At 43.8% G+C, this 22636-nt stretch overlaps 4 protein-coding genes, 2 long non-coding RNA genes and 1 pseudogene across 6 annotated transcripts; 5 read left to right on the top strand and 2 right to left on the bottom strand.

The window, feature by feature from the left end:
- Positions 1–1734: 1734 nt before the first annotated feature.
- On the top strand, positions 1735–3305 carry LOC130530813 (endonuclease domain-containing 1 protein-like; annotated as a pseudogene).
- A 540-nt stretch (positions 3306–3845) lies between these two features.
- si:dkeyp-121d2.7 (zinc finger protein 79) lies at positions 3846–8599 on the bottom strand. Its single transcript, XM_057042304.1, is given in 7 exon segments — positions 3846–4945; positions 4948–5509; positions 5512–5558; positions 5906–6017; positions 6480–6757; positions 7447–7782; positions 8278–8599. Coding segments are annotated over 6 exon segments (1728 nt in total). The 5' UTR covers positions 7760–7782; positions 8278–8599; the 3' UTR covers positions 3846–4529.
- Positions 8600–9163: 564 nt separating this feature from the next.
- Positions 9164–9920, top strand: LOC130530816 (uncharacterized). Its single transcript, XR_008951927.1, has 2 exons — positions 9164–9604; positions 9710–9920. It is a non-coding gene; the product is annotated as an uncharacterized LOC130530816 (long non-coding RNA).
- Positions 9921–10931: 1011 nt separating this feature from the next.
- On the top strand, positions 10932–11971 carry mif (macrophage migration inhibitory factor). Its single transcript, XM_057042303.1, has 3 exons — positions 10932–11163; positions 11477–11649; positions 11755–11971. Exons 1-3 carry the CDS (start codon positions 11056–11058, stop codon positions 11819–11821), a joined length of 348 nt encoding a protein of 115 aa, XP_056898283.1. The 5' UTR covers positions 10932–11055; the 3' UTR covers positions 11822–11971.
- A 76-nt stretch (positions 11972–12047) lies between these two features.
- LOC130530817 (uncharacterized) lies at positions 12048–13920 on the bottom strand. Its single transcript, XR_008951928.1, has 2 exons — positions 13756–13920; positions 12048–13648 (listed from the first exon to the last, which is right to left on the bottom strand). It is a non-coding gene; the product is annotated as an uncharacterized LOC130530817 (long non-coding RNA).
- A 691-nt stretch (positions 13921–14611) lies between these two features.
- Positions 14612–18220, top strand: LOC130530808 (zinc finger protein 62 homolog). Its single transcript, XM_057042296.1, has 5 exons — positions 14612–14875; positions 15172–15582; positions 15675–15802; positions 16157–16199; positions 16379–18220. The coding sequence occupies exons 2-5, from the start codon at positions 15267–15269 to the stop codon at positions 17701–17703; spliced, it is 1812 nt and encodes a 603-aa protein (XP_056898276.1). The 5' UTR covers positions 14612–14875; positions 15172–15266; the 3' UTR covers positions 17704–18220.
- Positions 18221–18284: 64 nt separating this feature from the next.
- LOC130530809 (zinc finger protein with KRAB and SCAN domains 7-like) lies at positions 18285–21378 on the top strand. Its single transcript, XM_057042297.1, has 4 exons — positions 18285–19196; positions 19328–19434; positions 19519–19627; positions 19725–21378. Exons 1-4 carry the CDS (start codon positions 18803–18805, stop codon positions 20687–20689), a joined length of 1575 nt encoding a protein of 524 aa, XP_056898277.1. The 5' UTR covers positions 18285–18802; the 3' UTR covers positions 20690–21378.
- The last annotated feature ends 1258 nt before the right edge of the window (positions 21379–22636 follow it).

The following is a 22636-nucleotide window of genomic DNA, read 5'->3' as shown; positions in this document are numbered from 1 at the left end:
TGTGTAAAGCTATAGACACATACATATATATTGGTGAAAAAAATGTATGTAAGAATAGAAGTTTAAAGTTGCACAGTCTGTAGAGTTCGAGATCAAGTGGGGGTGTTGACATGTGATCTCATACGTCACTGCACTGTTCTGTATAAATGTGGATTTGTCAATAAAGTTTCGTGTTAGTTCCGGTCCAATTATGACCGAGTGATAGGTGTGATTTCTTCCTCCGTCGAGAACACTAATAACGCAAGTTATTCCTCGCAATGACTGCGCCACAAGCACCAACAGTAACAGACAGAGAAGCGATTGTGTGCAAGAGGAGGAGGAGGAGCTGACAGCACAACATTCTTCACGGAAGGGGGGGGGGGTATTTATGTTGGGGCCGAGAAAGACCCTCAGCGGGGTTTGGAGGGATTAACCTCAACCCTGTTTGAATCTCTGCTCCTTTAGAGTTAGCTGGGAATAAAATCTGATAAACTTCATTCGAAATAAGCAAACAAATATGAGATTACTCACACGGACCCACGGACCTGTAACGACAAGAACACCTCAGAGGTGCCAAACCTGCCAGTAAGAAATGAGTAATGAAATTAGTCAGCAAAAACTCCTAAAGTCTATTAAATCTTGGACTTTTCTCACCCTGTTCATTACATGTCATTTAGACCTAACTGTAACCCTAAATCTGAGAAAACAAGTCTTAGATCAAGCTGAGAGGTCTAACTATGATCATTTGACACATATACTGTACATTCATAGAAATATTTATATGAATGTGTATTTGTGTCAAATAAAAACTTAAAATTTGAGGCGTTTTTGAACAACTTAAGCAAGAACTTTAAAATGTAGTCAGAGAACTTTCTAATTTCATCAGAATGGTTTAATGTGACAATTTTGCGTAGCTGGCTGCTGAAAGCCTCATTACTGCTGAATGGCAAAGGTTAAATATGTACTATTTACTCACCATGTCCTCACTGTGTGGAAACAGAAACTCTGGTTACTCTCGGCCACGCAGATTAAATCATCATTGACGGTAAATGAAGACAATCTCTTATTCATAATTGATCTTTATCACAACCGAAACTGTCATACACACAAATACCCGCCAGATGGCGACAATATGGCGATTCAAGTTTATAATTTATGAACCTCTTTTACATCTTAATCTACTGATATCAGATATTACGCCATATTTGTGCGGTACATTTATGATCTAAATAAGTTATTTTCATTTTAATTGCTGATTTTGGTGTATTAAACAGAGATATCACAGATTTTTCCAGCTCAAGTCTAACTTCTGCTCTTTTACTGCATATTTTAACACATTCATTACTCATTTCACCTGTGCCACATTTTGGAGGCAAACATGTAAACTTATTTTTACTTAAAACTGAAAAAACATGAAATATGCTGCTGAAAAATATGAATGAATGAGTTTAAAGTGCTCAAATACAAATACATTGCAATAAAATTTCATAATAACAATGTTTCTAATTTCACTCAGTCACTTTGTTGTACAGTTGTATGTAAGAAGCCTGAATTTTTATATAATTTCCTTCCATTTAAGAAAATGATGAAATTTTGACAGTAAATGTGACTGATGTCATTTCTCGAGCTACCAAAAAGTATAAAACTGTTGCTGGAAATGCCCTCACACCCATGAGAAGTCATTTGATATATTTTCAAATATGTTCCCTGCAAAACAGACGTTCTATTGAAGGTTCTCATCTGAGTGCTGCTTGTTTTCCCCCACGAAAGCAAAAAAGATGAGAGAGAAGTTAGTCTCCACCTCGGCTGAGGGATGTAAACAGGACATGTGAAGCCTTGGTTTCCCGGACGACCACCTGACCATGTAATGGGGAAGTTTGGGTAGAATCCGGGAATGATTCCACCCACATCATATATAAAAGGATCCTCCCTGACAGCCTTCGTATGTACTCCGACGGTTCTGTGTTCACAGGCTGCTGCTCTCTGTTACCAGAAGATCCGAAGGAAGATGCTGCGTCTCTCCACACTAGCTCTGCCTCTTCTGGCGGCCTGTTTTGGTGGACTGGTTCTCGGAGAACTCAGTAACGACTTTTCTCAGTGCCTTGATTTCTTCTACAATTCCACTCCTCCCCAGGGCTTCAACAGGCCTCAGTACCAGCCGATATGCCAGTACTACCAGAACAGGTACCGTTTTGCCAGTCTGTATGACCGTGAGCGTCGTGCTCCGTTGTACTCAGCCTACCAGCTCAAACTATCCGACGGCAGTCGACCCAATACGTCCGGGATGTATGAACCGCAGGTAACTAACATTTATTTCAAGGCAAACTGATCACTTCTGACTAGAAGTTGGAGGTTTATGCTAAGCATGGTATTGGTTTATCATCTCAGACCTAATTTCCTTTTCTGTCTTCTCTCGGGAAGTTGGCATTTTCCTGGGGCACTCCAGACATGAAACCCTTCGAAACTCTGAACGTGGACCAGAACGTGATTGAGAGCCAGGCGGTGCTGGAGGATTACAAGAACTCCAGCTTCACTACAGGTCACCTTAATCCCAGCATGCACCAGGAGACAAAGGAAGACCGCGAGGCCACCTTCAGCCTCACGAACATTGTCCCGCAAAAAATGGTTCCAACTCTGGGACCTGGAACCGTCTGGAGAACGAGGTGCTGAAAAAATTCAAGAACTACTGCAACGGGTCCATGTATGTGATCACTGGTGCCGTCCCTTATTCTGCCAACGATCGGTGGCTCAGGAACAGGGTGTCAGTGCCTGAGTACATGTGGTCGGCTTATTGCTGTCCGTCCTTCAGCACCAAACTCCCGAAATCCATGAAACCCTTTTTCCCTGCATACGCCGCTGTTGGAAGAAATGATCCGGAGAGCGGAGAGGAGATTGTACCGGTAAACACGGGGGCGAGGCCCTCGGTGAGGGGCTACGATGTGAAGAGAATGTCTCTAAGTGCTCTGGAGGGCTTCTTGAGTGAAAGACTGGCCGCGCCTATCAGTCTGTTCGATGGTGAGTGTGAGGAAAGGATGGAATCACCGGAATTATCCTCCAGCTGCTTCTAGGTTCAGCAGAAACCATTTCAATAGAAAAATAGAAGAATCTTATTGTTACAGCATTTCCTGCCAGTGAGGAGGCAAATTTGCTTATTTCTTCAACATTATCGCCGAGATTTAAGGAGATAATGAATCCTACATTTTTTAGATGATTTAGGATAAAATACAATATGTAATGTAATGCAGTTGTGGTGTAAAAATGTGTTTTCAAGAGAATGTCATTGAGCACATTTAAAAGCCTTTTCAATAAAGAGGAATGGGAGTTCATTACTGTTAACACCTTGATGATGTGGACCATCTGTAGACCTGCAGGATTCTCTGTCCTCACTGGTCTCCTGCAGAAAGTTGAACATCTTCTACACCATTGCCGGTTGGTGCTCCATTAAACCGGGAAATTCTGATTTGGGATCTTGTTAGGGATTAAATCGAAAGAAAACATATTGGTGAATCCATGTCTCCAGTCCAGGAGAAACCTAAACACTGTGCATCCAGAAGGGAAAGAAATTCCAGATTATTCAAAAATAACTTGACTGGTTTGAAAACATGAAGAAATGTACAACTCCATTTTATTCCAGCTCGACCGCCCCGGCCTGATCGGGAGTGTCAAACGTGCTCCAAATATAAAAATGCTGACTAAAACAAAGTGGCTGTGCAAACAACAGCCGTTGACAGAAGATTAGCGATGTGTTGAATGTTGTTGGCGGCGGGTGTGGAGACGTTCGCTGTAACCAGCATCATCCGTCACGTGTTGTGAGGGAAACGTTCTGAGTCACAAGCTCCAGACATGTTCCAGATAATTATGCATGAGAGAATTGAATATTTGCTTTATTTTCAACCCAGAATAACCACAAATAGAACCCATGATATGGCATAATTTAAAAAAGAAAATTCCGTTGCACAATGTTCCTGCATATTTGTGAAGTATTGATATTGAGGCGAAAGTCGTCACGACGCGACGCCCTCTAGAGCAAAGAACACGTATGAATTCAAATATTTATTCCATCATGATGATGTAAATGTACAAAAGTGTCAACTGTAGTGAGAAACAACAAATGCTCCATTACTGAAATACAAATAAACAACCATGTACAATTTATTCATCATAATAAATAGGAGATTTGTACACGGAGCATTAAAACATACAAATCATATTAAAACAGCTGAAGTTTGTGAACCGATTTTCCTTCTCCGGTAGAGAAACGTGTGCGTCTGACTTCCTGTCAGCTTTGTTTAGTGCTGGCTATGATTGATCCCCTTTTTAGTGAAAGAGAATATGCTGGTATTCACAGACAAACTATAGTCGTTAGATTCCCCTTGCAGTATTTTGGCTTCTTTTTTGGAAGTCACTATTTCATAATAACACGGGCAAATCCGAATCACAGAGAAGAAAAGAGTATTTACCGGTTAACATTCATCAACGTACGTCTACAACGTTCGACAAAAAAACCTGGCGTTTGCTTCAAGTACTGCCGCAGATTTGAGGCGGCGCTTCTAAAAACACTGGTGGTTTTTCAGCTGCTCCACGTCGCTGAAGCCGGTGCCGCAGTGGGAGCACTTGAGTGTGGCCTTCTCGTTGCTGTGGATCAGCTGGTGTCTCTTCAAGTACTCCACGCGGCTGAACCGCTTCCCGCAAGCTTCGCACCCGTACGGCCGCTCTCCCGTGTGGATGCGCTGGTGGCGCTCCAGGTTGCCCAGGCGACTGAAGGAGCGGCCGCACTGGGGGCACCGGTGTGGCCTCTCGCCCGTGTGGACCAGGTGATGGCGCTCTAGGGAGCGTAAGTGCGTGAAGCGCTTCCCGCACATGTCGCAGCAGTGCGGCCGCTCCGCCGCGCAGGCGCATTCGTGGTTCTTCAGCGCCCAGGCGTGGCTGAACGTGTTGCCACAGTGGGCACAGGGGAGAGCCCTTCATCTCCTCCTCCTAGCTGAGAGCCCCCTAGTGGACAGGGGTGGTCCTCCACCTCCGCCTCTGTGGTGAAGGCTCCTCCGCACTGAGGGCAAAAGTGGAGGAGATCCCTGACGCCTTCCTCCTCCCCTCCGCTTTCCCCGACACTCCCGGGAGCAGAGGGATTAGGGAAGAGCTCAGACTTCCCCAACTCCACAGACTCATCTCCGCTTAAGGCTGCCGCCGATTTGCTGTCTCGCAGCCTCTTAGCCCATGCCGATTTCAGCTCGGCTCCGGGCTTTGTGTCCTGCGACTTGCCCTGTCCCAACTGCTCCTCTCGCTGCAGGTCGGGGGGATCGCGTGCCGATTCTCCGTCCTGCTCCATCCCGTCGAGGCCGATGTACTTTGGGGCCAGATTCATCTTGCTGCCACATACCACCTCTGGGTCTGTAGGAACAGGTTGGCAGGCCAAGATGGCGGTCTGCTCGGGGCCTCCGTCAGACCTTAGAGCAGACTCCAGACCCCTGAGATCATCTCCACTCATGCCTGCGTCTGGTGGCTCTGCTGAGTCAACATCCCAGTCCTCCCCTCCTCTTTCTCTTCTGCAGGAAGGGCTGGGGGATGATCAGAAAGGTCTCCTGAGAGGGAGGACACAGCAGTCGTTGAAGGGTTACGTTCTCACCACTGGGAAAGTTGCTGTCATCTGCAGCACAAAGCTAGAGTTGAAGTTAATCACCTGATACTGATCATTTTCAACCAGGTATGTTTAACTTGCTATCCAGCACATTTTACCACCCATAATGCCCCTCGCTGCCACACGCCAACAGCTGGCCTCTGGCCAGACCACCACTCGTCTCTGTTATAATGACGACACATCTGAAGCTGCCAGGAAATCTTCTAACACGGCTGCAACTAGTGTATAAAGCAAGCTGGAACCCTGTGACCAAACAAAAGGATCATTTCTGCTTCCCCTCAACCACTGTACCTTCGCTTTGGGATCTGGAAGCTGCCTGGAGGTTCTTGCTGGGTGTTTGCATCTTCAGAGCCTCCCTGATGAGCTGCAGAGACGCCGGCTGATACGATTCCGTCGGATCAAACTGTGAGGGAGAAGCGCAATCTCATCGACAAATGCTTGATGCCACACAGAAGAATTACAGCATCATCGTGGTGGCGACAGTTTTAAATGGACCCATCAGCGATTATGGGATAGAAATGCCAAACAAAGAGGCTAATAACTGGGAGAAGAGTGGATGTGCACTGTGCCACGGCCAACAGCTTTACACAACTACATGTACTATTGCTAGCTCAAAGCTTGCAGCACTTGAGATGTGGAAAGAGACACTCAAAAGCTCCTCTGGTAGCTCAACATCAAATCCATACCATCTCTTCATCTTCTCACCGTCACATTAATGTGACGGCTAAAGAGAATAAAAGCCCAGACTTTTGGTGTTAGTGTTCCTTTTTTGTGTCTATGTGAAGCGGCTGAGCAGTGGCAGAGATTCTGAACGACTTTCTCCTCCTACTCCTCCTCTTCCTCTGAGGAAGCACGTCTCCCTCACCTCCTCTTTGATGTTGGATATCTCCTCCCCCTCGACACTGAGGCTGCCCTCCCCTTCCTCGTCCTCCACCATTCCTCCCTCGTCTTCTTCATCCCCCGGGAACTGCATCAGGTACATCTCCCTGGCCTTCTCTCCACCTCTTCCTCCCTGGACCATCCCCATAGTTCCTCCACTTCCTCCTCCTCCCCCACCACCGCTGCCACCTCCTTCTTCCTCCCACACAGCTCCAGGCCAGTCTTTACCAAAGGCTGCCGTCAGTCGCTTCTTTGGCTTGCCTCCTGTGGAGACAAAAAAGAAGATGAAGGAAGGTGGGTGCCAAAGTTGAAGATGAGGTGAAGGAGCAGCAGCAGCAGCAGCAGCAGCGTAGGGAGGACATAGTGGATAAAAAAATCTAAATGTGCGACGAGAAGAGAAAGTGGAGTGGCAGAGTGTAATTACAGTAATGGTGAAGAGGAGTGGGAGGAGGAGGAGGAGAGGAGGAGGTGGCGTGCGTGTGCAACGTGATGAGGGAGACAACAGAGCAAGAGGAGGGGGAGTGGGGGCAGGGAGAGCGAAGGGAGGGGGGGAGGCGAGGCATGAAGGAGAGAAGCGGGAAGGGGAGGAGATAAAGAGGTGAAAGGAGGTGGGGGAGGGAGAGGAGTAAAACAGGAAGGAGGGGGGAGAACGTACGAAAGGCACAGAGGAGTGGGAGGGACTGAATGCGGGAGAGAGAGGAGAGGGGGAGGTGAAGGACGGAGGGAGAGAACATGAAGAGGAGGCGGAGGAGGAAGGAGAGAGGAGGAGGGCGGGAGAGATCAGCTTATGCCAGATGGTTTCCAACAAAACAAGTGTGTCTTCGGTGAAGCCCCGACTCAAAATCAAGAACATGAACACACCAAATCACACGCTAGGAACACGGTCCAAACACAGCGTTGGGAGACGTCCGTGGCATCGGAGTCATAGCATGTGATCGATCGCCGATACTCACGGGTCATTTCAACTTTCCTTTTCTGTCTGGATTCGGCTCCGTCCACCTCGGCCGCCGGCGCTGCCAGTCCGGCGTTGCGGCGCTGGACGGCCCAGCCCAGCCCATACTTGCGTTCAGTCCTCAGCTTGTTCTCGGTGAGTCTCAGGCGCAGTTTGAGGGCTTCGTTCTCCCTTTTGCTGAGGGACAGTTCCACCAGGTAGTCGTTGACCGTCTCCTGGAAGAGTTTGGTGATCTCACACACCGAGGCCCGGATCAGACTGTCCATGACAGCCGTCAGGTGCGTTTCAAACGTGGACACCGACTCTTCCATCATCTTTGGCCACAGATTGGTGAAACCTGATGGTGATTCATGAACAGGTTCATTGTGTCAACCCAAGTATATGCTGAGAGAGTGACTACAACATTTTACTATTAATCTCGCAAAAGCTGCACACAGTAAAATCGAGAGCAACGCCTCAGACACTACATGTACATGTGAAATGCTACATTAAATGAGCTTGATACATTAATATTATTAAGCGCCTATAGGATTCTTTAAGTGGGTTCAATCCTGGGACATTTGGGTTTATCACCGTTGTATTAAACCCAACCCTGAAGATATTACAACTCAAACATATTTAATCTCAAATGCGCGGCATTAGGTTTTTGATAACTTACAAAACTGACACGCGCGCGAGAGAACACACACACACACGGACGTGCGCGCGCGCACACAAACACACACTAATGTTAGCAGAAAAAGAGAAGCAAAAAGACTTCGGTCCGTCAGTAACGTCGGAAAGTGGTATCGCTAGCAGCACGGCTAATTTAACGCTAGCCTTTAATACGTACCGTATGTGGGATTAATTCCAATGGAATCACAGACGCAGCCACGGGCTGTGTGGTTTGGATGACCACCGATGAGCTTCGACAACAGTACAGAAGCACGGCGACAAAGGAAAGCGCCATACAACTTCTTCCGTCTCTCTCCCAGCTTCTGTTTTCCGTCGCCTGCTTTTGCTCAGCGATGCCTGCCAGGGAACGCCGCACATGCCCACTACCGTAATTACCCGACATCCGAGAGTTGTCGCAACAGGAATTTTAAAACTGGATATTTCATATAACATCACGTTATATAGTTGTGGTTCTTCCGCCTTTGGTGCTGGCACCAATTTTCTCATTTCTGCACTTCAAGCAAAACAAGTTATGTTTCAATGCCGTTTTGTTTTAGCGTGTAAACCGCGCGAACGGTGTCATGTGCTGTCATAATCAACAGTAATGTCATCCAGACCGGATGGGGGCGCTGTTTAGGTTTGTGACCCCCCCGCGCGCTTCACACGCTTTATAATTTATTTATTTACTATAGTAAAGCGATTCTTTTGAATCATTTGATACACCAATATAGAGGAAATCTTTTTGAACACACAAGGAAAATTCAATAATAAAAATCACCCATACAACATAAATGCAAACAAATAAAACTGCAAATATTTAATTAAGTTTCTACAGTGCGACATTATATTATATATAATAAAATGTTTATTCACGTATAAAGAGAGCTTTGTTCTTTCACAATAAACCAAATGTAAATGCAAAAACAAAGTACAAGAAGAAATTCCAAAATGCAATAAGTAATTATCCAAGAAAACAAGTGGCACAATTTCAATGCCAACAAAGCTTATTGATAATATTTTGACAGACAGCAAGGAAAGTTTAGATGCATTATGATTACATTCTAACATGCAGCTAAATTACAAATTAAATGACACTGAATTAACTTCTTCTTTGATAAGATGAAATTTTCAGTGTAATTGCACACAGGTGTGTTGAAATGTTCGATTCTGTTTAAAAAGCAGAACGAATCTGATGAAACGATGCTCTGAGTTTACAGCAGAATTTTCAGAATTCTCTCTGCTTTATAATAACATGGACCTATGTTTACAAGATACTACTGAGGGTTATAACCACTCATTTACACCACTCATTGTTGTGTGTTTCTCTTTCAGTACATTGCTGTGCACATCAACACTGACCAGATGATGATGTTTGGAGGAAAAGGAGACCCCTGTGCTCTCTGCTCCCTGCACAGTATTGGTAAGATCAGTGGAGCTCAAAACAAGCAATACTCCAAACTCTTGTGTGATCAGCTCAGCAAACACCTGGGGATCTCTCCTAACAGGTGAGGGAGGAATGGCCTCACTCTTGACAGTGCATTGATATACTTATGCAATACATGAAATGATACTCATTTGAAATCTTCTTTTCTACCTATTCTCTGTTTCAGGATTTATATTAACTTTGTTGACATGGATGCAGCCAATGTTGGCTGGAACAGCGATACCTTTGCCTGAGCTCTCTACACTGCAATAGATCCATTGTAGGTCTATATGTGCAAAATTGTCAAATTAAAGATGACTTGTAGTCTAAGGGCAACAAACTTCACACCACTGACTCACATGCATGTTGATTTAAATAAAGAAGATCTATAAACTCTATATCGCATGGTCTTTTTTCTTGTGGTGAGCTGTCTGTGACACATGTATTGTCGAAGCTTGAATAATAACCAATTCACAGTACTTGGCAGAACTTTTATTTGGTCGTTGGTGGATGAACATATGTATTTGGAAGCAAGAAGCAGTCAAACAACCAGGAGAGCGTTCCGGTCAAGCAATCATTTATTCATGCATGGTAGAGCAGTGCCACAGTGTGCAAAGACTAGTACAGAGGGAGACTGCTGTTTTCACAGAGATGTTATGTGAATATGATGCTTACCCATGCTTAGACGTGCAAAAATTGAGAAACAATACTGTCACTATAGGTGCTCCATGGTAAATATATCTCATGATGCTCATCTTGTATCTGATGTTCTCCTTCCTCTCCAGTCTATATACAAGACATCCACATCTTTGACAAAAACACTGACCAGTTTGGGATCTAAAATACTTGTTTTGCCATTGTTTTGTTTTTGTTTTTTTACTTTTGGTTTGTCCTCAGTGACATTATCTTAGACTAGAAACTGGTGTTGATGCCACCTTCCATTATTCTAGATATTAAGTAGCTTCCCTCTGAGTGTAATCATTAACTTAGCACAGACAGGCAAGTTTGATAATTAGATACCTAGAATCCACTCAATAAAACAAACAAAAAACAAAAAAACAGCCCAAAATAATGATCAAAGTATCTCAGTCAGTAACGAGGTATCATGTGAATTCCAAATCAAAGTTATACCAAATCAAGTTATATTTTAGGTGGATTATCAGGGCACTTGTGTCCAACATTACTTTTATAACTAGATAATCTCTTTATGTTTACGATTAGAATTCTCCCTGTAGTGTTCACAACGGGTTTTGCATTTTGCTATACTCAAGCAAAGACATTTTCTGTGCCACTGTTGTTTCATTTTCAAGAGTTAACTGTTCAACGCATCGCGGTGTAATTTTAGTAATGGAATAAAGCAATACAAATATCATCCAGAACCGCTGGGGGCGCTGTTGTGTTTATGACGCACGGCTCTACACAAATGTAATAAAAAGAAGACTGCACTTCCGCCCGTTCACAGAAGCGTCAATTTCCAAGATATAAGGTCTGTTCTCTTTCCGATTGCAAAGACTGCAGCAATAATTAATAATCATGCCGATTTTTGTGGTGAATACCAACGTAGCCAAGGCTGACGTGCCTGCGGCTCTGCTATCCGAGGCTACCAATGAGCTGGCTAAAGCTATGGGGAAACCTGCACAGGTAGACATGTAACTTTACATTCTCCTTGGTTTGCAGTCTGAAAATACACCTTAAGGGTCACATATTTTGGATAGTAAAGCAAGAAATGATATGGTAGAAGGCAAACTTGCAAACATTCTAACATGCAGCTAAATTACAAATTAAATGACACTGAAAAAGCAGAACAAAATCTGATGAAACGATGCTCTGATTTTACAGCAGAATTTTCAGAATTCTCTCTGCTTTATAATAACATGGACCTATGTTTACAAGATACTACTGAGGGTTATAACCACTCATTTACACCACTCATTGTTGTGTGTTTCTCTTTCAGTACATTGCTGTGCACATCAACACTGACCAGATGATGATGTTTGGAGGAAAAGGAGACCCCTGTGCTCTCTGCTCCCTGCACAGTATTGGTAAGATCAGTGGAGCTCAAAACAAGCAATACTCCAAACTCTTGTGTGATCAGCTCAGCAAACACCTGGGGATCTCTCCTAACAGGTGAGGGAGGAATGGCCTCACTCTTGACAGTGCATTGATATACTTATGCAATACATTAACTGATACTCATTTGAAATCTTCTTTTCTACCTATTCTCTGTTTCAGGATTTATATTAACTTTGTTGACATGGATGCAGCCAATGTCGGCTGGAACAGCGATACCTTTGCCTGAGCTCTCTACACTGCAATAGAAGATCATTCCATTATTTTACTACATGTGCAATGTCAATCAAATTTAAAGATGACTGGTAGTCTAGGGGTCACAATCTACACCAGTCACATACAATACACGTTTGAAATTCAATAAAATACATATACTGTATATCACATGTTCTTTCTTTTGATAAGCTGTCTGTGAGAAATACATTGTTTTATCCTGAATAATAACTGAGTCACAGTACTTGGCAGAACTTTTATTTGACCATCGGTGGATAAACACATGCATTTGATAGAGAGAACTAGTCAAATATCCATGAAAGCCTTCCAGTTAAGCAATTGTTTATTCTTGCAAGATGGAGCAGTGTCACACTGGACAAAGTCTAGTACAGAGTGACACTGCTGTTTTCAGAGATTTTATACATTTTTGCTTACACTTAAAAAAACTGATACACAATTCTATCACTATGGGTGTTCTGTGGTGAATATATCTCATGATGCCCATCGCATACGTTGTTTTCCTTCCTGTCCAACATTAGGATTTTTGACAAATCTTCCATTAACTGTCTCTGGCCTCAAAAGGACACTGTCTACTCACAGAAAACATGATATAACAGAGCAGAATAAAACAAAAATGTAGGTCAGGTCAGGTTTTTTGCAACAGAATGTTGTGAAAGGTTCAGAAAGACCTGAATTCATTGTTCATGAATATAAAAAAGTAAAATATGAACTGCAATTATTTAATTATGGCTTTATTAAAATATACTGTGGCACAAACTGCAAGAAGAGGTCTTATACACAGCCAAAGTTCAACTGGCATGTTTGCCTCAATAAAAGTGAAATTGCGATTGCAAGCAGTCAGCTGTTTGCTCCATAGCTCCTCCCCCTCCCCCTCCTCCTACACCACCACTGCCACCTCCTCCCTCCACACAGCCCCAGGCCAGACTGCTCTCAGTCGCTTCTTTGACTGGTCTCTGGTGGAGGTGATGAGAAAGAAGACAATGAAAGGCTGCTGATAATGTAGCTGGAGGACACCATGACGAGATGAAGGAGTGGCAGAGTGAGGAGGACATGAGGATTAAAAAGGAGAATCAAAATGTGGGAGGAGAAGAGTGAAGAGGCTGTGTGTAATTAAAGTAATGCTGAAGAGGAGTGGGAGAGGAGGAGGTGGTGTGTGTGTGCAACGTGATAAAGGAGACAACAGAGCAAAAGGAGTTGGGGGAGGAGTAAGACAGGGAGGGGGAGAGAATGTACAAAGCGCAGAGGAGTGGGAGGGACAGAGAGAAAGACAGAGAGGAGAGGGGGAGGTGAAGGACAGAGGGAGAGAACATGAAGAGGAGGGAGGGAGAGAGGAGGAGGGAGGGAGAGAGAGAGGAGGAGGGAGAGAGAGGCCATCTTATGGCAGATGGTTTCCAACAAATCAACTGTGTCTTCAGTGAAGCCCCGACTAAAAATCAATAACATTTACACACTGTAGTAAAATGATAGAAACGTACAGTGTTGGGAGATGTCATCGGCACCACAGACAGCATCATGTGACCAGCAATACTCACGGTCATTTAAACTTTCTTTTTCTGTAGGGTGCAGCTTCGTCCACCTCCGCTGCCCAGCCCAGCCCAGCCCAGTACAGTACATACTTGCGCTCGGTTCTCATGTTTCAGAGCTTCGTTCTCCCTTTTGCTGAGGGACAGTTCCACCAGGTAGTCGTTGACCGGCTCCTGGAGGAGTTTGGCGGTCTCACACACCGAGGCCCGGATCAGACTGTCCATGACAGCCGTCAGGTGCGCAACAATGGTGGACACCGACTCTTCCATCAACTTTGCATAGGACAGATTGATGAAACCTGATGATGATTCAGTAACAGGTTATAAAAACATGTTAAAACTTGCACTTAGTAAAACCATGTGCACTGTCTTAGATATACTGTATAATGTATAATGTATTATTTACCTTGGATCTGCCGGAAACGAAAGTGGTATCACTAACAGCATGGCTAATTTAACGATAGTTTTAAATACTCACAATATGTGGGATTTGTTTGGATGAAATTACACACGCAATTACAAACAACTTCTGCCGTCTATCTCAACTTCTATTTTCCTGGGAATGCCACGCATGTCCACTACCGTAATTACCCGACACCTCAGAACTGCTGCAACATTATTTTTATAATTAGTTATTTGTCTAGCCATTGGGCTTTAAACATTGAAATCTCCCTGTGATGTTCGTGTACTCTGTGTAAATGTATACCTGTATATATTTCACAGGTACCGGTTAACTTGTACAGTTATATTTGAGCTGAGCAACCTCCTTTAAAGGAAGACAATTCACCTCTCTCTTTCAACTGCTTCCATTTTTTTTAAAGTTAGGCACTTTCAATGACCAGATGACTTAAATAAAAACAATTAACATCACAAACAGAACCAATTTATAATTGACCCTACTCTTTTTCAAAATTCCAAGAAAAGCACAAACCAACTTAATTTTTTTATTATTTGTTTTTTTCGAACAAGCAAAAGACAGAAAAAATGTAGACATACACAGCTTTTAAAGTTATTACCCCATTTACATTTGTTTTATCCATATAAATATACAGCAAATATAAAATCAATATAAATATATAATATTGCCTTGGAGACGGGCGGAGACCATGTATAATCAAAACTAATTGTGTTCAATGAGATTAACAATACACACATATACACAAAAATAATTACCAATAATGTATGCCCAAGAAATTCATTATTTTGGTGATAACGTGAACGTCCTTTTACGCAGTCTGCAGAGACGAGAAGCGTAAAAAGAAGAAAGAAGCAGCAGAAGAAGAAGAAAAAGCGTAAACTGGCGCGTTTTGATGACGCTGTTGTCGCAAGTCATACGCCGTCCCCTCCCTCTCGTGAAAATGGCGGGTAGATCATTGTCCGTAGACTGGAATTAGTCAATTAACCAGCAGTTATCACACTCAGTTGATTTCATATTCTAGTATTATGTTCGAATGACCACAGCAATTCGCCATAACATTCGGTTTATGTGACCCCGTCTAGAAGCTTTCGTCCGAGGAAAATCAACGGTCAGTATTTCTGAATACAGATCAATACAAAGCATTAATGTATTTTATTCTTGTGCGTTTTGACTAATTTCTGAATTAATGTACTTGGACAGATTGGATCTCTATAGCATTAGTATAGTAGTTAGTACACATTTTACTCTTGATCATCAGGTTAGGGTGTGTATTAGCGTTAAATAACTGAACTTTTTAAAGAAAGAATTGGCATGTTCCACGTAGCTGTAGAATACGAAGACCTTATTTTATCTATTTTTCACCCAAACTAGCTTTATCGTTATATAACCCGTTTCTACTTATAGTTTTAGGTTATCAGTTAACATTGGAATGCTGGAGGACCATCACGGCGTGAGGTACTTGTGTCTCCAGGGCCATCTGTAAACCTGTGTTTTCAAAAATGTCGGATCGTCTCACAAGAGAATTCAGGGCCCAGCTGACGACTACTGTGGAGTCGGCCCTGAGGAGGATCCTGTTTGAAATAATGAATATCTTTGAGAACAGCCTTCATGACCATCGGATGGAACTGGCACAGAGGGGAGAAGAGGTCGCACAACTTAAAATTAAGTTACAGAGTTCAGAAATCAGGTTGAAAGACAGTAAGTGTGGACATGATGGAGAAGAAGACAAGAACACAGATCAGGAGGAAAGAGAGCCAGAACCTTTTCTGCCCGTCTCTGAACAAACATTTGAAGTCCCAGAAATTGATTTTGAAGGTACTGTGTTAAATTTTTAAAATTAAAAAAGTGCACTCTATTGCATCGTGATCTTTAATTGCACATTTCTTTCTCTGTATGGGTTTTTGTAGTACCCGCTGATTGGTGTGCTCCATTGGGCTGTGAGACTGTAATCAAACAAGAGGAGGTTGTATGCCCCAGTGTAAGGCTACGTCAGCTGTATATCCCTTTGCAGCCGGTTCATCTTACTCAGCGGGAGGTCTGTGCATTCAAGCTTTTTCTGTTTAAAAGAACAAATTTGATTGCTTGATGGAAATTTATAGTAGCTATACAGGGTCATGAGATTTGACAAACATTAACCAATTTGGTTTCTCATATATTTGTGTGTTTTGCCAGTGTTTTTATTTTGGGTTTCTAATCGTTGACATTACCATAGATGCTATTAAAACCATGTTGCTGCTACCTTTCATGATTATAGATACTCAAAAAAAAAAAAACACTAATAGGAGCTCACTTAATCATGAGTTATTGCATGCATTCATAAAATGAAATAATGAATTCTTTTCGCGTATTACTAGTGATTAGATCTATAACAAGTCCATTTATATTTTAGGTGGATAACCAGATCACTCCTGAAAAAAAACGTGGGAGAAGAGGTAATATTTAGTTATTACTTTAACTGCACCAGTACAATAGCTGTCAAATGAACTGGACGTTTTTTACTCTGGACACATACATGGAAAATAAAAGCTTGCACCTTAATTTATCCATTCCCATCTCCTCAAGATAACTGTGGATGCGCTTATGTGTGACTTTCTGATGTTTTCGTCCACAGATTTCTCATCAGAGGGGCAAAGACCTACCAGGCACAGATGGGAAATCCATAAGCAAGAAGAGGCTCAACACTCACCCGTAAGAAATATCACTGCTGACCACAGGAAACACCCCAGTGGTTTAAGAGGCAAAGCCAAAGGATTTAAAGGACGCAATAAAGAATGCCCAGAAAAAGAGCAAGAAAGTCCAATGAGAAAGAGGAGGGGAAAAAGTAACTGCACAGCAAATGAGGCCGATTCCATGGAAGGCCAGTGTGATGCTGAAGGAATGTATGCCTGTGGATTTTGCCATAAAGAATTTGGTACATCGTTTGGACATAGAGTGCATTTGCGCACACATTTAAAGTGCAGTGGTTGCAAGAAAAAGTTTCAATCTCTAAGTGTTCTTAAATCCCATGGTCTCATTTGTAAGAAACTAAACTCAAAAAAAAACAAAGGGGCGTCTACTAAACCTTCGCAATCTCAGCCAGATGAAGAAAAAAGGACTGCAGCCATTGAGGAGTGGGAGGACGCCTCTCTAGACAAACAAAACAAGCCATCAAAGAAACATGGATCCACCAGAATACACCGTTGCTCCTACTGCAAAAAGCAGTTTCATACACTGTCAAAGTTAAATGGGCACCTTCGCCTCCATACGGGTGAAACTCCCTTTCCATGCAGAATATGTCCAAAGAAATTCCATGCCGCACAGGCGCTCAAAGTGCACGTTCAGAGAATTCATAAAGGTCGGTTGGATTCCACGGAGAAATCCGGTGGTGTTTCCTGGACCGCTCCTTTAGATGGAACTGAAGACGATCCACCCCCTTTGCCTCTGCCGAGCGATCAACTCCAGTCCATCAAGACAGAGTCCACCAGCCTGCCGTCATCAAATCCACCCAGTCCAGAAACTCCAGAAGAGAAAGAAAAGCAACACAATCAACATAGCAGATTGCTTTTGAAGTGGCACACAATGGGGACACGGTGTGATGAGGGTTATATCTGCTTGGTGTGTCAGAAGATCTCCAGGAACAAATACATGTTGATGGAACACTTCCGCATTCACACTGGAGAGAAGCCCCTCAGATGTAATGTTTGTCCAGCAAAGTTCCGCTGTCGCAGTCAGCTCAGCTTGCACAGAAGAAAGTGTGGCATTATGATCCAATGCGACAAATGTGAAAAGAATTTCTCCACAAAGGTGAAGTACAACAGGCACATGCAGAGGGAACACAGGAACTGGACTCACTTCTGCAAGATTTGTGGGAAAGGTTTTTTAATGAATGGGTGGCTACTGAATCATATGAGGCTCCATGACCAAAAGGATTCAGTTTTTGAGTCATCTGTTTGTTAGCGTCACATCCGAATGTTGTCGATCAATGGAATAGTTGTGCTGTTGAGTTAAGAAGGCCCGATCAAAAAAAGGTGTGAGCTCAATTATGATGGAAAGGTGACATTTCATACCCTGTGCAGGATGAACTCCTTGTAATTTTTGGGTTATGTCTTCCTCACCAAAATTCTATTTCCAATGTCAAATCTGACATTTAGTTTAAATGTAAATGCCATTTGCCTATTTTATACGAACATATAGTACTAAAGCAGTGTTTGCATGAATGTTCATTTCAGAGTTCTATTTAACCTAGATGTTTTTGGAATAAACGCTGCATTTTTTCTGCAATGAAGACTAGTATCTTCATTTCAGGACAGAAATGTGAACACTTAGGGTTTGTGTTGTGTCTTGTATTTTTACAAGTGCTCATGTTGCTTATATTCGCTCAACTAAAATGCACATATTGTACGTTTTGCTTGATTTCTCTCAAAAGTCTTTTTCTGTTTTCTGTGTCCAAATTCGTACGAATGCATACCCCCCACCCCCATTCTGTTTTTGTGTTTAGTGTTAAACTGCGCTCACTGTCTTATCGCGAGATTTGTCGCGATTGTCGTCACGGACCCCCAACTATGAACAAGGACTCTCCCGTCTTTGACCACTACAGTAATTTTTCATTGATTTTACCTTCGTCGGTGAATATATTTGACCAACAACTGTCAGGAGATCATGTCGGTCATATTTCGTTGTGATTTCCCGACGTAATTACTGTTAAACGCTAGCTATAACAGGCTAAGCTAATAGTGGCTAAGATTTGTTTGTTTACACGCTCGCTTAGATTGTTTCAAATATATGAGAGCCATGTTTATTTAAAATAAGCAGTCCGACTGTGTTTATGTAATGGTACAAAAACACGCTCTACGTTTATAGGTTTAAGTCTTGATCGTCACCACACAAGCTAATCTGACTCCCTTGTCAACGCGTAGTACCGTAAAGCAACTTGTGACCCTGGTCAACATTTTTTTTACACAAAGCTGGGCTCCTTGCAAGAAAAGTACTTCGACGGACGGTTGTATTAAAAACTGCCATGTTAGCTCTTTAGTATGGCAGCATTTCATGTCACTTAATGAAAGCCACAGTGGCGACAACCCCGCGGTTTCCCTGTGATCCTGTGAGGTCGGCTGCAGAAGGAGACAGCAGTGTCCAGCAGGCCGCATTCAAAGCAACCAGCCTAAGAGGCGCAATGGAGTCGGTGCGGGGCGCCTTCCACGCTCAGCTCGCCACCGTCATGGACTCGCTGCTGGCTGCCGCTGTGTGCGAGATCGCCAAGATCTTTGAGAGCAGCCTGTGTGAACAGCAGGCGGAGCTAGCGCACAAAACACAGGAGATCTCCATCCTCCGAGGAAAGCTGGAGAAGGTGGAGAGGAGACAGAAGGCCAAGGGTGGAGGGGCCGAGGAGGGGCACATGTCATCGGGAGACACGGAGGATAACCTGCCGGAGCAGAGCCAGTCGACGACAGGTATTATTCCTGTGCATGGACGTCTTTGCATGTGTGTTGTGAGTTTAAAGACCCACCTGTTAATTACTCGTATCAGTTCGTATAAAAGCTGCTTTATTGCATTGGTGACTTTCTTTTCTTTCCCTCTACAGGGCTGAATGTGGGAAGGGAATCGCCCTCACACACTGACTCATTGGGGGGTCTCAGCACCCTGAAAGAGGAGGTTACAAGCCTAGATGCGGTGTCATTAAAACCTGAGGTTAGAGACTCCTGATTCAAAGTGTGGCTGTACTGTAAACCTTGGTGTGGGCTAATCAGCATCTGTCTTTTTCATTCTTCACAGCATTCTGGGTCACAGCCCGTCCCCAGCTCTCCCACAGTTTCCGAGAGTTACCTTGCTGTGGATCAGAGACAGGTAGACACCCCACCGGTCACGCAAGCCAAGGTCAAATGTAAGTTGCTGAGTGGCCATTTTAATACTGTTCAATATCAAGATCACGTTGAAGTTCTTTAGCGTTCATGGATCAACTTCAAATGTGTTTCATCTAGTGTCTCATTGGGATCAAGACGGCTGCAGCGAAGACCACAAACTTGTCAAGGATCAAGCCTCATCTCCTTTTCTCTCGATCTCCCGAAGTGGCCGTTGCTCACCCAGGACTGATCCAAGCCTGGCTCATCCCTCAGAGTGGTTATCACGGTTGGATGCTTCCCACAGTGGGATGTCCAGTCTGCAGGCAGATGGCACCAACTGCTCTGACCCAGCTGACCGTGGCGCTGACACTGAAACCTGCTTCCAACCTGATTTTGGTTCTGATGAGACCAGTAACGAAGAAGAGGGCGCTTTCCCTTTTCTGGATCAGGAACCCGAGAACCACAAATCCAACCACGACCCAGTGCAGAGCCAGGACGTGGGGCAGAGGGGATCGCGGCAAATCCAACTGCAAGCCTCCTCTAGTGAGTTGCCGTGGAGACAAAGAGACGACAGGGGTGGGAGGGGTTACACTCGCCGGGTCACACCTTTTGGGCACAGGGACCCTCTTCGACAGCACTCCAACATGCAGTTGCTAACACGTCATTCAAACACTGCCGGCAGCTCTGCAACTCCTGCAGGGAGTGGCCGCCCGTACCCCTGCCCGTACTGCACCAAGAGCTTTACCTACCCCTCCCATCAGCGCCGGCATCTTTTGCGCCATACCGGTGTCCGGCTGCACCCCTGTCAGTTCTGTGAAAAGAGCTTTCTCACACCGTCTGAGCTTACGGTGCACACCCGCACACATACTGGGGAGCGACCTTTTGGTTGTTCGCAGTGTGGCAAGCGCTTCGCCCGCAGTGGGAACCTGAGAGCCCACCAACGCGACGTCCACATGGGGAAAAGGCCGTTCGCTTGCAACGAGTGTGGGAAGAGATTTGCCCACAGAGGGAACCTCAGGGTGCACAACCACAGAGTCCATCAAGGAGATCCCTACTACACAGACGATCAGCAGGATTCGGATATTGTCCCTAATCCTGTTTGAAAGCATAAAAACAATGTTCTTGCACTTTAATTGAGTTTTGAGTATAAAGCAGCACAACTGGTGTTAATAGGATGCCTTGACTCCGTATATGTAACTACTTTGGACTCGTTCAGAATGGAAAATGTCAGTGATCAGACCTGAGCATATTTTCAGCGTGAAAGGAACGTTTTCCACAGACGATAAGTGTTTGTATTAGAGTTTCTTATGGCATGGCAAGACAGGAAAGCACGTCTGTTATCCGACCATTTATGAGCTGCTCAGAACTTTCTTTGGTTTGATTATAATGCCAACTGTCTTGTTACAGAATAACCACGCTTGCATGTCTATAAAACGATAATCAAAAGACGATACTTCTCTCCACATTATTTGGTCAAGAAACTTGATTGTTTAAACAGCGTTAAACATCTCTTTTGGCACAATGGTGAAAGAAACCTTTTTGTTTTTTGGGTGTTTTTTTTTTTTTTTACACGTCATCCAAATGAATCTTTATTTAGAAAAACAAGTGAAAAGACTTTAGAACTGGCAAAAATCTGTGTTTTTTTATTTTTATATCTTCAAAGAGATGCACATAAAGATTGTAAAATGTGGTGGCCCCTAATTAATTTGGAGCAAACCAACCGGTGTACCCAGTTTGAAATTCTCTGAATATAAAGTAACTCCAGTAGTGATTAAAAACAATAAATCTCTGATTCTGCTTTTTTTCTTTACATTAACCCCCAACCAAAATCAGAAACGGCCTCCCCCATGCAAGCTAAATACTGATTGCAATCTGCATTTATATACACTAGGGGGCGATGTCTGCACACGGAGAGCCTGAAACGGAAATGCTTTGGATTCTTTTTTATTTACAAATTATGTTTTTACATGCCAATTTATTCCATATTTCCCCAGCCATTTGTGTGCTGAAACACAGACAAAAGCTTGCACAAACATTGGCCTGGCAGGTGTGAGGTGTGTGGAGGTTGATGAGGGAGGCTTGGACAAGCTGATGTATTCCCCAGGCTGCTGAGTCCTTGGATTGCTCAGTGAAGAATTGCATTCATTGACCCTCTCCTCGGTGACCTTCCCTCCCTTGAGGCCCACCTGATGTCTTTCTCTGGCTCTGCTTTTCACCCAGACAGTTATAAGAATGTTGAAAGAACGCACAACCAACTGTGACTTCTATACTGTAGTCTACTAGAGATCACCCAGAAAGACAAACATAAATCGGAGCCCACCTCGATTATATTAATGGAGGTCACAACATGCATGAGAGGATTGGATCCTTTCCATATAAACCTGCAGGCTTACACAAAGCACCATTGAGGGGGAATGTACCATGAGAGTAGTGTAAACCATCATGTGAAACAAATCTGTACAGATTTGGGTTTCAAAATAGATGTGTGTGTTTGAGAGAGGCTTTGCAGTGTTTTCTGTTTGTAAATTTGGGTATATGTAATCTTCTTTCTTTTCTAAGCAGCTTTACCCCAGAGAGGCGGGCAACAAACAGAACGGTTGACCAAACTGCACACCATGACTGCTTATTGATGTCATCAGCGTTTATACTCCAGGTATATAACTAGGATTTTGGCTCATTCTTCATCCAGGATCAATGTTTTATGATTGTTGTCAACTCTCTTAAGAGCTTTCATCTTGTCCAGTTTGTTCCCTGCTGTCGTCCAGTAGAGACTAAGACAGTCCCCAGTCTACCCTGCTGAGGCAATGACAACGTCCGCGGGCGTTACGTTTCGGTCTGCTGGCAGGGATCGACCTCTAATGTGCTCTTTAACCATTCTGACACCATGTTTCACTATGTTCCCCTTGCCCCGAGGCTGTGGCTTTAATTTTGCCAGGAAAAAAATCACTTTGAACCCCCGTCTTCGTGCCCTGAGACCAGTCATTCCATTACTGTACAATAATCCTCCCAGAGTGGAATTATCCCCCTGACAGCAGTTACAACACCCGCCT

Source organism: Takifugu flavidus, chromosome 9, assembly GCF_003711565.1.
Source record: "Takifugu flavidus isolate HTHZ2018 chromosome 9, ASM371156v2, whole genome shotgun sequence".
NCBI classification, from domain to species: domain Eukaryota; kingdom Metazoa; phylum Chordata; class Actinopteri; order Tetraodontiformes; family Tetraodontidae; genus Takifugu; species Takifugu flavidus.
This window is presented reverse-complemented; position numbering and strand designations above follow the sequence as displayed.